This window comes from Plectropomus leopardus, chromosome 2 (genome assembly GCF_008729295.1).
Source record: "Plectropomus leopardus isolate mb chromosome 2, YSFRI_Pleo_2.0, whole genome shotgun sequence".
In the NCBI taxonomy this organism is placed as follows: Eukaryota; Metazoa; Chordata; class Actinopteri; order Perciformes; family Serranidae; genus Plectropomus; species Plectropomus leopardus.
Genome location: NC_056464.1, coordinates 13,198,286 through 13,212,958, shown reverse-complemented (window position 1 = coordinate 13,212,958; position 14,673 = coordinate 13,198,286). Strand labels below are relative to the sequence as shown.

Below are 14,673 nucleotides of genomic sequence, written 5' to 3'. Positions count from 1 at the left end.
AGTCCTAATTGGAATACAATATATAACTGAGGCAAAGAGCAATCAGAATCCTCCAAGTATATTTTTAACCTGTTGAAAACAGGAGCCAAATTTAAACTGCTACTGCCCTTTTTAAAAGGCTTTAATTGAGAATAAATAGATTTCTGATTACCTTTCAATATGGCACCATATACACAAGTACAAATGCACCCACATACTGTTTCCGCAAAGCTGTGGTCTGTCATGGTTATCAAGGCAGAACTAAAGTGGCACTTAACAAAGGATCTCAGAGGCTGGCACATGTGCACACACACTTACACATCGGAGAAGACAAATACTGCGTTCAGGAGATCGACGGATTCAAGGAGGTTAAGTATGTGGGATACAGTGGCAAGTGTTGCTACAATGCCACTGGCCCTTGCTAATGGTATTAAATGGCACAGCACTAGCATTCTGCAAATGGTTGGCACTGAAGCCTTTGAGTACTGCAGAGAAGGGAGGGGTGACACTTACAGTAAGTGGTGGTTTGAGAAACGTTTGTTCTTGAATGTGACTTTGAGGACGCCTGTGTTTTGTTTCACTGAGAAGGAGGTTTGAAAGAGAGAATAGATGATGAGAGGCAAAGGGTGGACTCGCAAACTCGCTCATGAGCTTACACTTGCTGGAACGCACGGACGCAAGGACTGAAAAACACACACTGAATATAAAGACTTCCAATGACAATGACCATTTAGTGACAGTATATGAAGATAATGTCACACCAAAAAGGGACACAAAGCTTCATGGTAACGCAGGGCCTTGGTGAGCTGACATTTACCCTGCATCCCTCACACACACACACACACACACACACACACACACACACACACACACACACACACACACACACACACACACGCACACACACACACACACACACATTTAAGGTGACATATGCATGACAATGGCCCAACAAGAGACGCTGCTATTGCACCCCCTGTCCCTCTGCTGTCAGAGAGGAGGTGCAAGGCCATATCCTGAAGCAACTGTCTCTAATGGATGGCAGAGGGCAGTATGTGTGAAAATTGTGTGTGTGTGTGTGTGTGTGTGTGTGTGTGTGTGTGTGTGTGTGTGCGCGCACGAATGCGCGTGTGTGTGTGTGTGTGTGCATGAATCATAAGACATAAAAGAACTTTTGAGTGACATATAAGGAAGGCTGTGCCACTGTAGATAGTGAGTTGGGTGGACTTCAAGCGGTAGACAGAAAAAGTGAGATAGATACTCTAGTGATGTTCAGATCAAGACACTGGCAGAGAAGACAGATAAGCAGGCCGCTCGTTTCATTGGCAGATTGATTGACAAACAGACAGGCTGACATAGAGAAACAGATATATACAGTTAAGGCATATATGAATAAACTCTTGGAAAGTCATACAAGTCGGTGGTAGCTTGGTGGACAGAAGTGATCCATGCCAAAACAATAAGGGACTGCTGCCAGGATTAATTCAACACAAAATTTAACTTTGCTTACACCACTTCATGATACAGAAAATAATGTGAGAAAGAGAGAAAGATGATATTTTATACGTGTCAAGCTTCTTGAACAGAAAGATACAAAAGAGAGAGCGATAACTATGTCCAAGAAAAGCAACAAGCGTAAGGTATCAGCTTCAGACAGAGATTCATTTTGTGGAGAAAAATACAGCATTCTCCCTTTAATCAAAGGGAAGAATGCATCTGCTTTAGAAAATCCTTAAAAGCACATACAGATAACAAAAGAACAGAGCTTTTAAGCTGTCGGGAGGTTTTCAGCAGGATAGAGGCTTTGCTGCCTATTGAGCAGTCATGTTATTGTTGCACAAAGCTGAAAAATGACTGTGTTCAATTACACTGTATGTCTTTCCTAACTCACTTGCAATTTTATCTACCTATGAAAAGCCAGAGTGCATCTCAAAAATATTTTGGTGTATTATTGTTGTCCTTCACTGCAGCAGCTAAGTGGTCTTTTGAAAATTACAAAATTACAATGGGCATGTTGGCCCAGTGTTAATGTAAAAGAATTTAGAAAGTGCTGCTCCTAAAGAAGATATCTAATATTTAAAAAAAATAGACATTTGGTTATTAAACTGTTTATTTCCTGATGACACAATAATTTGTTTGTCAAAACTGCAACCAAATGACTTTTCCAAAATGCGTCTTTTTGCTATGTTATTTTTCATATTGTCACTCAGGACATGATGTGGTCATGTTAGGTGAATGTAATTACCTCCTTGACAAACAAACCCTCTGTTCCACTTTTGGAACGAGCACACAGGCACCTTGTTCAGGGAAAGGTAAAACCTCCATTATTAACAGTCTCACCCTTAACAAAATGTTTCCTCCAGGGTCTATAGAATATTATATTTCATAATGAAATATGATCCAGTCAGTGCACTCTCTTATGACACACTCTGCAGTGCACATTGCTCTCTGTTGACCCTTCACTACCTGCAGCCATAGTAAAACTTTTCCTAAAACTCTCGTCCAAGTGCTCTGCTCTGCCAAGCTGCTGGCTCTGTCAGATCCACTTATAGACAGGCACACTGGACAGCTGCCTGTGTGTCCAGAGGGGTCTTGGGACTGCCCACTCATTTCTTTTCATTATCGCTGACTGATCGGGAGCCTCCGATGGTAGCTCTGCTTGTCTTCCCTCTCCATTTGACCCAATCTCAGTCATTTGCGTACTTGCAAGTATTCTTATTTTAACCCAGCAGCATAGCTACGTAAATGTTTCCATAAAATCTAAGAAAATAATCAGCTCTAAAAAGGTGACTGTATTACGGACAGAGGTATTGAAAAGTAATTGTTTCAACTATTTCAGAAAATATGTTTTATATGTATGTCACTGAGATTTCAGACTGCAACATCTGACTAGATCAAGAGACTCCGTGGGCTCTGAGATGACTGCTCTAAACTGAGTTACATAACCAACACCATTAAAAGTATCCCAAAATAACTATTAGCAGTTCCTCTAATAACTATTAGCAGTTAGATATTCGGGCCAGGACTTCCTCTTTCATTCCTGGTCATTTCAGCCAATCTCTATATACAGATATCTTCATAAGAATGAGGATAAAATTTCAAAAAAGCTAACACCAGACTAGATAGTCATCAGATGACAGCTGACACATTGCATTTCAGCCATTGTGTTCCAGCTCTCCACACAGACTGCTGCTTAAACTTGATGGTCAATGCAGACTACAAATGGAGAAGAAACAGACACCAGAACGTTTCCAAAAACCTAAATCTTGTACTGTTACCTACAGATTTTTCATACACATGCAAAAATCTGTATACATAGATCACTTTGATACCCAAGACCACTTAAAATTATGATGATTCTCAGGCAAGTTCCAGAGCTATATTTAGCGCCTTTTTTTCTGACTTCAAAGCAGATGTATGGGTGTTTATCCGTGAATGGCCATCCAAGAGAATATCAAGAGAAAAATGTATTATGTTCATTGTGTATATGTGTTCAGATTTCACGTTTTTTGATGCAAATCGCCATAGTCTGAGGCGTTAAATGGTTTTAAAATACCATATAGCATAAATGTGCTGTGTCGCAGCCACTGCTGCTGTAACTGCTGACCATGTTGATAAGTGAGTCAAACCACCATAACTACAGTATCTTGACATTGTTTTCAGGACACCAGCATGCACCCGTCCCTTTCACCACACTACCTTTCCCACACATCTTTCCCTCTGCACCCCCCTTTGAATCACACGCGCCCAATACTTTGAAATCTCTGGACCAGATCAAGACTCTTGTCTCTATCTTCTTTTTCTCAGTGGATTCATCACTCCCAGCTACTTTCACTGACCACATCTGCCTACTCTCGTTGCACTGTTCGTGACCCGTCCCATTCATGCCACTGATGTATAGATGGGATGAGTATAAAATGCAAATAATAATAGCAACAAGAGACTTAAAAGTAAGGCCTGATAGAACCATTGGGAGAGAGGGCTCAGCTCTAAAACTACAACAGAACAGTTGAATTGCTGACTTCCTTTTACCATTTATTTTTTTTTTTTTTTTTTTAAAGCGCTTTGCTGCTTGTATGAACATGTATGAATGATTTGGCCCCTCAACAGGTCTTTTTAGAAATGTGTGTGTTCAAAAATGGCAACAGCATGTCTCACACCAGGCTGTGTGACTGTGCAAGCAAATAAACATGCGAGGGATAGCACCTGACAGTTTAGCTGAACCTACCTATGACCTAACAGAGCTCCACAGAGAGCAGTGCAGCTCAGAGCTAATGCAGTGGCTAATGTGACAAAGTGTGCAGTGAAGGGCAGTGAAAGAGGCGTTAATATAGAAGGAGGTACAAATGGAGGATGTGAACTGGCAAAGAAGAGATGGATCAACAGTGACAGCAGCATTAAAGATCCAAGGACGAGCAGATAATACTCAATATGGGTGAATAAAGAGAGAAATAAAGACGTAAAGGTTATAATGTAGGATGTATATTGGATGTAGATAGTTTAATAGGACACTCAAATGTGAGGTCTTTCACGTTAACACACCTATCTTAAATCAAGGAACATTTATATGCCTTTTTAAGTTTGAGCTTGGGATATACGCTCTTCAGAAGTCTTAAAGGTCAACCTGAAAATCCAACCATCCTCAAAAGAATACCGCAGGTCACTCCTGAAGAGCCAAGATTTCATCTGTTAGATTATCTCAATAAAGAAAGGTTAGACAGAGAAGATGTCTGCGATAAAAATGTTTTGGATCAAGATTGTTTTTTCCAAAGCCAGACAGCAACCATGTGGAATTTTAAAAAGGCAGGACCATATGACTTTCAAGTGGACAAAACTCGAGGATTTTTAACATAAGTGTAGCTAAGAGCCATTCAACAATTTGGCCTGCTGTGCCGCAAAGAAAAGATAAAAGTCTACCATAGAGCACAGTCATTTTTGGCCTCTAAACCACCGTCTGAAAAGGACTACATCCCATTTATCAATGCCAGTCAAATCCACCATCTTCTGCCAGTGTAAAAGTTAAGGACTTTAAATTTCTATTCAGAAGACAGTGCAGCATCTGAGGCTGCTCCAGTTTATAGCCCACAATACTTTCACTTACAGAGGGATGGCTGTACTGTTGACACGTTCAAAACAGACTGAAGCTTTCTTTTTCATTCATTTGCCCTTTTACTCTTTCTTTCAGTCTCTTGTTTCCTTGCACTTTCCTTTTCTGGCTCGTATTCACACTCATTCTCTCAAGGATATTGCTGATTGAATCTGTATTAAACAAGTGCCTCAAAAAAGGGGAAAAACAGCTTGCCTTTAGTCTGCACTCACAATCTGAGTTTATAAAACACATGCTCACAAAAAACTGACCCACGTACAAACACATATACACAGATTTTATATTTTTTCCCCTGCAAAGAACACCATCCCACTGGCAAATGGATCTTTTGAACCAGTTTAAAAAGACTGATTGCTTTTATTGTGAGCCTTTGCCTTGCTTTTATCAACCGTTTAAACTGCCAAATTCACCAATTGTTGTTTTGTGCCTTTTATCTACTTTGGAGCCATATCAGTGCGTTTTGTCACGATAATATGTGCAAATTGCCCCATTCATTATTGTTTTTTTGATGGAGAAATTGGGTAAAATAAGCACTTTGTAGATAAGCATAGGGTCTGAACACTATTTGCGAAAGTATCAGCAGAAAGCAGAATGCATTTCAAAGAGCTGAATGCCACAACTGATTTTAATACACTAATAACGGTGTAATCTTCCTATCAGAAAGTTCCAAAACACAGTACACGCCTGGTGACTTATAAATCCGCTCAATAAGCATGTCTCATTGATTTAGCTTCCTATTTGAAGTGTCAAAGTAACCCAACATGCAGATTACAATTCTAAGAAGTTAACTGATTCAGTATAAGGAGCACTGAAAGGATTATTTGTCTCCTCACCTTTTTGTTCCTCTGTCAGTGTGACTGTCAAGCTCCTTCCAGGTCTCACTAATTAACTGCTATCCTTCTGTCTTCTTTAAAAAAAAAAGTGAGCTAATTAAAAAAAAAACATCTTTACAGAAAAGAGAGCCACTTTAAGTACTGTGGCCATGTGTGTTACTCAAGGGGAGTGAGCAAGTAGTGATAACGGCAAAAACAAAACAATGGGAGTGGGAAATTGAAAGTAGAGACGTGTGAAGTTACCTGCCACACACATATTTACACATTACAACAGAGCAACACACCCCCACAAAAAACAGCAGTTGAAAAAAAACACTATTTTCTTCATTCTTTCATCTCATCACACTGACTTGTAGTGTAGAGCCCTCGCCTACCTTCTTGGCTTGCTGGACACAGGTCATGTACTGTTTGGCCAGGCTGGAGCAGTGCAGGGTCTGCTGTGGATTTTCTCTGTAGCACTGGAGCACCTTGGCCTGCAGCTCACTGCACACAGATGCAGTCTGTCGAGGTCTACACATAAACAGAGGGTAGAGAGGAGGGTCAGTATGATTATGGCACGGCACTGTGTACTGAGAATGTCTTCATTTACTATGAATGCTCCAACCTCTTGGAGATGTATAATTGTGCATTTTTTTAAAGTTCATTTGATTGTCAGTTTTAACTTTGTATTAATGAAATGCGCCTTTGGAGATCGGATACAGTTTTAAATGCATCCTATGCATCCTCAGTGTGTCTTGAGGTCCAGTCAATCAGACCACATGTAAAGGTGGTCTGGGCTGCTTATGGCCACATTCTCTCAGCAAAGTGTATGCTAAATATGTCCACATTGAAGGACCATTTACTCAGTCTACTCTCTTGTGTATCCATCTTCCCCCAGATAGGCAAACTTTCTGTTGCTGTCATTACACAGCACTGTAGAAGCAATCAGTTAAACATCTGCTTGGTTAGAAAGAGGTGACACAGCAGCAGCTGTTAAACCTGCCCCAACAAACTCATACTGACACTGAAACAGCTTGAAATCCGTTAATTACCATTGGGTAAGTAACCAACTGTACCTGGTGTGGAGCTCACACTTCCTCAGTAGTAATCTGCTAGTGGCGGGGGAACTATTAATTTGGCAGTAAAGGGTGCGTAGAGCACAACAAACTTTCCAAAAATGCATTTGGTCTTTGCAACATAGATGATGTATGTCTTTATTTGCATAGAAAGCAGGGAAGAAAGATTTGATCAAAAGTGGTCTCTTTAGAGGCATGTGAAGATGCATTTTAATACCAGAAGTGAGGAGACTGACATAGTCCACTTGTTATCTGATCATCCAAGAAAAATGGTTATATCAGATGTAAAGAGGCTCTTAGCCTGTAAAGGGATTGTCTTGTACCAGGTATTGCCAGTGGTGCTGCACCAGTTGCTCAGTATTATCAAAAACATTCCTAGTTGATTGGTATTATGCATTGTTGATTTATTGTTATTGGTATAGGTATTGAGCTCTATTTCCCCTTGCTCTTGATTGTAAAATAACATAAGCACTGACACTGAAATAAATAAATCCACAAAAAAAGATTTTCAATCAGTTTTATGTTTTATCTTCCTATTTATAGAACATATTCAACCTTTTCACTGAAATAAAACATGGAAGAATTGAACATCTTTAACAGAGAGATATAAATCCTTAATTCTATAATTCTATGAGCTTAAAAGCTCAAAACATACATTTATACAGTAACTATAACTGTAGGCAACTGTAATAAGAATTTCTTTTGTCATAGGTTAGACAATTATTCACATCTATTATGATTATGTTATACTGACAAACTTCACGCTGATATTAGAGATGGCCTTACTAGGAATGCAACAGGGCAATGAACAGAGTCAGCAACATCGTTTGACAGGTGACAAACAGCCATGAAACCTTCCTCTAGTTTTTAGACAAAGCAATATAAAGCTGTAAAATAAGCTGTACTCAAGAAAACATTATCTTGAGTATAAATCTACAGCTTCAGTCTCTGGCACACGTGCACAAGATACAGTGGCAGTCTTTGTTGCTTTGAGAAAATAAATTTAAAATAAGAATCACAGGACTAACTACCATAAGTCCTTAATTTCAACTATGCCGAATTGGAATATAATAATAATGATTGAAAATAAACTAAAAAACATACAAATGACTAAACATTGATTAATCCTTGAAGGCTTAGTTGAAACCACAGTAACCGCAGCACTTACAATGTCTGTTTTGTATCATTAAATCTTATGAAGAGCAAAGGAAAATAAAAACACAGGAGATTGTTTATGGTTTGTTTTAGTTGCAGTTGGAGGAGCTAAGATAGTTTCAAAGGCTTCAAGGTGCAGCCTGTGGAGAGAGATGAATTATGCATTGACAAAGCAGCTTAAGAGTCAAAGTCAAACTTTCTCTTTTCTTTTTATCTCACTCACACATACAGTACATGTGTGTAGACAAAAGCACACAATCATATGCACACATGCAAGCAAACACACACACACACACACACACACACACACACACACACACACAGGTAGTGAATGCTAATCCTACATGAGGGTAATCCTTGAGTGCTCTGTTGCTTGTAGTAATTTACCTGCTGTTGTGACAGAACTCGTAACTGGAAGGATTGGGATATGGATATGTACACACACACACACACACACACACACACACACACAAAATTTATTATTCACAGTATCCTGTACAACCGCTCATATGCACACTCATTCCAATAGCAAAAGAATAGAGCAAAACATAACAGAACAAAATTGAATAAAATGGAACAAAATACAAGAAAACCAAACCAAAACAGAGTAGAACAGAATTAAATAAAGTAGAAACTAATATAATATAACGGCAAGGAACAAAACAGAACAGACTAGAACAAAATTGAATAAAACAGAGGAGAATAGAACACAAAAGAATTACTGTAAAAGAAAACATAAAATAAATAAATAAATGTAATAGAACAAATCAGAATATACAGTAATGGAACAGGAAAGATAAGATTAGAATAGAACATTAAAAATACTAAAAGTATTTTAATGTGCTTGAAACTTCTGTATGAAACGAATATTGCATGAATTGCTACTTCTTTGTGTACAGTATCACAGTATGCAAACAATAGATACTATGCCGGCATAAATTTCCCACAATGCCATGCAGTAGACCCAAACCTTCATAATGGACACAAACAACACGGCTCTGTTTCAGTTGGTGAGTGTGAGTATAAGATTTCCCTTTGCTAGGCGAACTATATACTAAATATTGTTTTTTTTATATTGTCCATAGAGGTGAGGTTGGAACTCGTTACCCTGGTTATGCATCTAAAATTGGCAAGGATGCTCTCAGAAAGTGACATAGTAATTACGGCCCAGTTTGTCCAAAAATATGCAGTCCATACTAATGATTATTCACACAAAAAGTATGTTGAACAATCGTGCACATAGGAGTATGTAGTGCATAGTATTATAATTTGGATACAGTAAATATTACCTTCAAGTCTATGACATAGGTCAAATTGTAGATAATTTAAGATGTTTCAAATTTCCTTTTTTCTGTGCATCAAAAGCAATTCTCATTCATGAAAGTTTTTATTTCAGATCTGGGCTTCATTTGTCAACTGCTGCTACCAAGGACGATAATGAACTTTGAACACAGCTCCTCTGCCTGTGTATGACACTAGACAAGACCTTGTTTAGACATTTATTATGTCAAGTTTTCTCATTTTCTAATGAACTTCATGATGTTATCACACAGTCATTTCTTCAGTCTGTATACATTACTGTATTGTTCAGACGAATGAACAACAAGCAAGAGACAGAAAGAGAAAGACAAAGAATTAGTGGTCCATTTTATAAGGAGATGCATGGCTTCCTTTAACATGATGGGACATGCCTATTTATTTTGGGAAGCTGACCACCTGACATTCACGTACGCAATCATGCACATACACAGAACTGCCCTCATGCCATTCCTCCAAGCAATTACAGACTCATGCATCCTTCACATATGAATGAGCCCAGTTGTCCCTACCTTCACTGACAAATACACACAATAAATTTGTGTGTGCGTGTTTGAACTGTGCTTTGTAAATACACTGCATGTGTGTGTGCGCATGAGATAAACTGTACACACGGAAGACTGTGGAAGAAATTTCTCTGCACTTGTATGTGTATTGTGCACTCTGAGTTTGTGTGTGTGTGTGTGTCTGTGTGTGCAGTGGAGGGTGGAGCGACAGGATTAAATAAATCACATGCGGAGAGAATATTCATGAAAGGAGAAGTGAATGCAACCTGAGAGAGAGAAAGGGAGAGAAACAGAACGTGACAGTGACGCTTTTAATGACAAATAACCCTTGCAGTAGCCCATGGCAACCATCACAATCTGCATTTTGCCTCTTGCACTTTGTGCAGTGCCATGCCACTCTGTGCTCAGGATGACGGTTGAAGAGTAGTGCTTTTTGCTTAATGTGTGACCAACAGTCATTCAGTTGGGACACTGACAAGGTATCAGGGTCTATATTATTCACTTGTTGATGTTATTAAGAGCAGGCAAACAGAGTTTCAGTCATGTAAAAGAAAGCTGGATACACTCATCTGAGGTGCTGGCTTTGCTTAATATTAAAATACTTAACAGCCTTATGTTACATGATACAGGATTTCAGACTGAATGGCTCTCATTCAAATTAAAAAGGACATTATGAGATTAAAGACAGGATCTGCCAAGAAAAACAAAGAATTTGTGTTATACTGAAAACGAGGACAGCACTGAAGTGTTGGTCAGTTTAAAATCCATTGCCAAGAGTTTCAATCGCATGATTAAAATTATACGACTGGCTGATGTTTGACTTAGCACTCTGACAGCTGGCCGGCATTCTGAATTACTCCCTAAGAATAGCAGATAACAGCAACAATAGCCCAAAGGTATTAATCCAAGCTCAAGAAAAAAAACTTTTCTCAATTCGACAAGAGAAACTTTCTGATAGCAGGAGTGTTTTAATAATGGAATCTGAAGCAGAAAATTGCCTCTGCTAATCTGCACCAACTGCCTCGTTTGACTGAAATTAAAGGTGAGCTCTTATTAGAAAAACATTAGCCGCCCCAGCTAGTTTGATAGCTAACTTTTGCAGGGGGAGAAGAAGAAAAACAACACTCCAATTGCTTTCTGCCTGTGACGGTTTGCATAAATACGTGCAGAGGTGGGGGGAGAAAGATTAGGCTCAAATTGTTAAAGTATTTCATTATTTTTTTGTCTCACCTTGGCAGCGTGTGGTTTTCATGAAGAGAGCTCAAGTTCTGCGCCACTGCGAAGCATGACATTAGGGAATAAAGTAATAAGACAAAAAAGGAAAAATCGTAAAGGCGTAGCATTTTATTATTCTCTCTGTGTCTTAGTTGGTGTTTGTGTGTGTGTGTGTGTGTGTGTGAGCGGTTATTAATGTATGATTTGGTTTTTTTAAAGCTGCAGCCATGGCATTGTACTTTTGGTTTTTAATATTACACTGCATGGAGGGGGAGAGGAGAGGATCAAAGATATCATGGCTGGAGAGAGATCAAAAGGAATGACAGTCAGAGCATGCATTTTGTATTGTTAGGGGCTTTGTAAAGCTTTTATGATACCACCACAGGGATAACATCCACATTACATATCGAATCGCAAAATTATCAGAATCACATAAAATCAAAACTACAGATTTAGTTCGTCAAACCTGCGAAGGTCTGTCTGAGGACTGACGTCATTTAGAAACCATGATTATCAAGGTAGTCATAATAATCACTTGATCATAATCTCATTGTATGACAACACCCCAAAAACTTCTCTAAATTTAATATTAAATCCACCAAAACACTTACAGAGTCTATGTCTCAAATGGGAATAGCAATCAAAAACAACTACAAGCCACAAACTGAAGACAGACAGAACTCCGCCCGTATCTTCGTACGCTGACAGCTGAAGTGCTGAGAGGAGATAGGAATATAGAAGAACAATTCGCACTCTGTTAGCCTGGCTGATTGATCCCCACCAAACTCACTTTGTGGAAATATAGGGAGAGAGAGATGGGAGGGGATAAGGAGAGTGTTTCATTAAAACAGGTGACATGCGGGAACAAGATAAGGGGGCGCATGTGCACGTGTGTTTGTGTGTGACATCTCATCGCTGATAACTTTTCAATCAGGAGACCTTGCGGTTGGACGACTCAACTCGAGCTGCGGGTGATGTGGGGTGAGACATGCTCTCTGGAGCGTTTCGCTGCTATCACCATCCATCACTAGCCTTTTTTTATCATCAACTATTTCAATTCCACTTTTGTGTCATTTAATTTGTAAGGTTCTTCTCTTTACAGAACTTGTCTTTTGGAAAAAAAAACACACTGTAGCCTTCAAATCATTACAACACAATAAGTAATGCAATACCTGAACACATGATTTACTACTATGAATCCCTACTTTGGCTCCCATGGAGGACACAGTTTTACATACGACGTGAGGCATGTCACACTGGCTTATAAAGTATTACATCTCAACATGTGTTATAGTGAGACTTTAGTGAAGCCGAACTAAATGCCAAAGTCAAATACACACACAAACGAACTGATCGAGGCAGCTGTCGGTCAGAAGCTCCTGTTCTAAGTGATGTTCAACTATTTGTTTTCTGAATGGAGTTTGGCAATGGAGAGAGCTATGTAACGGCTTCAGTTCCCTGTCAGAAATTGCTGTCTGGGGACAAAGTAATGTGATGAAAATATTCTCAATATAGTGTACACTTTAGGTGTAATGATTTTGGGTGGCTAAAATACATTTTGTTGCTGACCCCACAGCAGTACATGGCTTAGCCTCCATGACAGTACAGCTGCCTGCTTCTCTGTTCTGAAGAGTGTGCCGACTGTCATCTACTGTGTGTAATACACTGACTATGGATAAGTACCTCATACAACCCCACTCAAAAGATCTGAACCATCCCTTTAAAGACACACCTTCAAACCGAGTCAAGCCAAGCCAGCATATGTGCATGACAAAGGGCTTTTAAAAACCTAACGGACCTGTGAAGACCACTAGTTTGTATGCTAACAGCAGCCAAATGTTCTTCTGATTGTTGCATACACAACTGTTCACATCAACATAACAATGGTGATGTTTGATAAAGTTATGAAAATGAAAATCTGTTGTTTAATGCAGCAGTGAAAATAAAAAATGTGAATCTTCATTTGTTCATCCTCCCCCATATCAACTGTAACTGCACAGACCAAATCTAACCTGTCTGTTATTCTTGAGCCGTTGCGTTTGTGTGTGTGTGTTACTTTATATATAGACTCTGTATAGAGGCAGTCAAAGAGAAGCACACTGGGGCAGTAACAGAGGCAGAGTGTCTAAGTAACTGCAGCTTTCTGTCTTAATGGTAAATTTTTGTTGGACCAGAGCGCAGACAGGTCTTGTCTCTAGTAATGACTAGCAGTCTACTACCTTGTGGGGCACAGAGATCCTTACAGTTAGCTACCTGTCTGTTTCACTAATTGGACACGCTACCCACATACACACAAGAATAGACACACATACGGAATAAAGTAGATATAACAAACCCACATGAAAGAAGGCTTTTAACCACAAACTGTCAGCAGTTACTTCATGGTGAATCCTCACACAGACATCCACCTAAGGTTCATTTATGTTCTGTCTTTGCTAACACTTTGAGGGTAACAAGGTTTTTTTTAAGAGGATTAATGGATTTTTAGATCTTAAAGTAAGCTAAGCTGCAATGTTGTGGGTCTCTTAGGTGAGGTATTTTTATGGAATATGGGTAGCCTGATACCCTAAGGCAAGGCTAATGGATGAACTTCTCTAAAATGCCCTATATAGGGAGGCAAGCCAAGTGGCACTAGATAACATTTCACCACTCACTATGTCCCCACATGAGGATAATGTTTCAGAGAGTGTGACCTGTCCACTGTAGGAAAAGAGAGGCCATAACCCCGGAGGCTTCCATCTTGTTGCCCTGCAATCAACAAAGTGCCCTCCTCAGGTGTGAGAGCCAGCTTTTAGCTTAAACTTCTGCACTCAAACTATGTGGGGCTGGTTCTGAAATCACAGCTCAGAAATAGCAGCCAAAGTGGGACTACAATGACTGCCAAAAAACAAATGAAAAAGACTTAAAGGGACCTGTAATGGTGGCATCGCTTATAAATAAGCAACAGCTTTGTACCTAATTTCTGTTTCACCATATCGGATTACTTCCTCCACCAGCTCACCACTTTTATCAAATTTGAAACCCTGGTGCTGGTAAATAGCCCATAAAACGATCTGCACCTTTGTACTTATATTGTTGAGTCTTGCACATCAGAAGGTTTCCAGCATGATGCCACAGCTAACCCTTCTTTTCCAAAACTGCCTTTGGTCAGTGTTACTCAGTCACATCTTCTTCCTCCACTTGACCTTAACCACTCCATGCAGAAAAGCCATCAACCAACATCTTCCGTCAGTTCTGAAAACTCAAATCAACTTCTCCACCACTGAATAATGTGCTATGGTTGAGTCTGAACTTCAAAAAATATCGACTGCTTCTCTTCTTAAAATGCATGTATTTCTTTTTTCAGCAAATCACTCTTAATTTGTCTCTCCACAGTTACAGGAGCATTGAGGGGGCTGAAAGTCTTCTACTCCTTTCATTTTAGCAATTTGATTCATTTCCTCATTAAAATGTCAAAACACAACTAGACCTATGTAACATACCTTACATTATCCCAAATAAATTCA

The 14,673-nt window shown here is 39.3% G+C and overlaps 1 protein-coding gene across 2 annotated transcripts in view; it reads right to left on the bottom strand.

Annotated features, from left to right (window-relative positions):
- Nucleotides 1-14,673, bottom strand: part of LOC121954162 (MICOS complex subunit mic25a-like) — a 63,183-nt gene that overhangs the window by 11,654 nt on the left and 36,856 nt on the right. For both annotated transcript variants that reach the window (XM_042501520.1, XM_042501514.1), the window contains exon 7: nt 6,294-6,429. In XM_042501520.1, the coding sequence (XP_042357454.1) occupies nt 6,294-6,429 (136 nt within the window). The remainder of the gene's footprint in view (nt 1-6,293; nt 6,430-14,673) is intronic.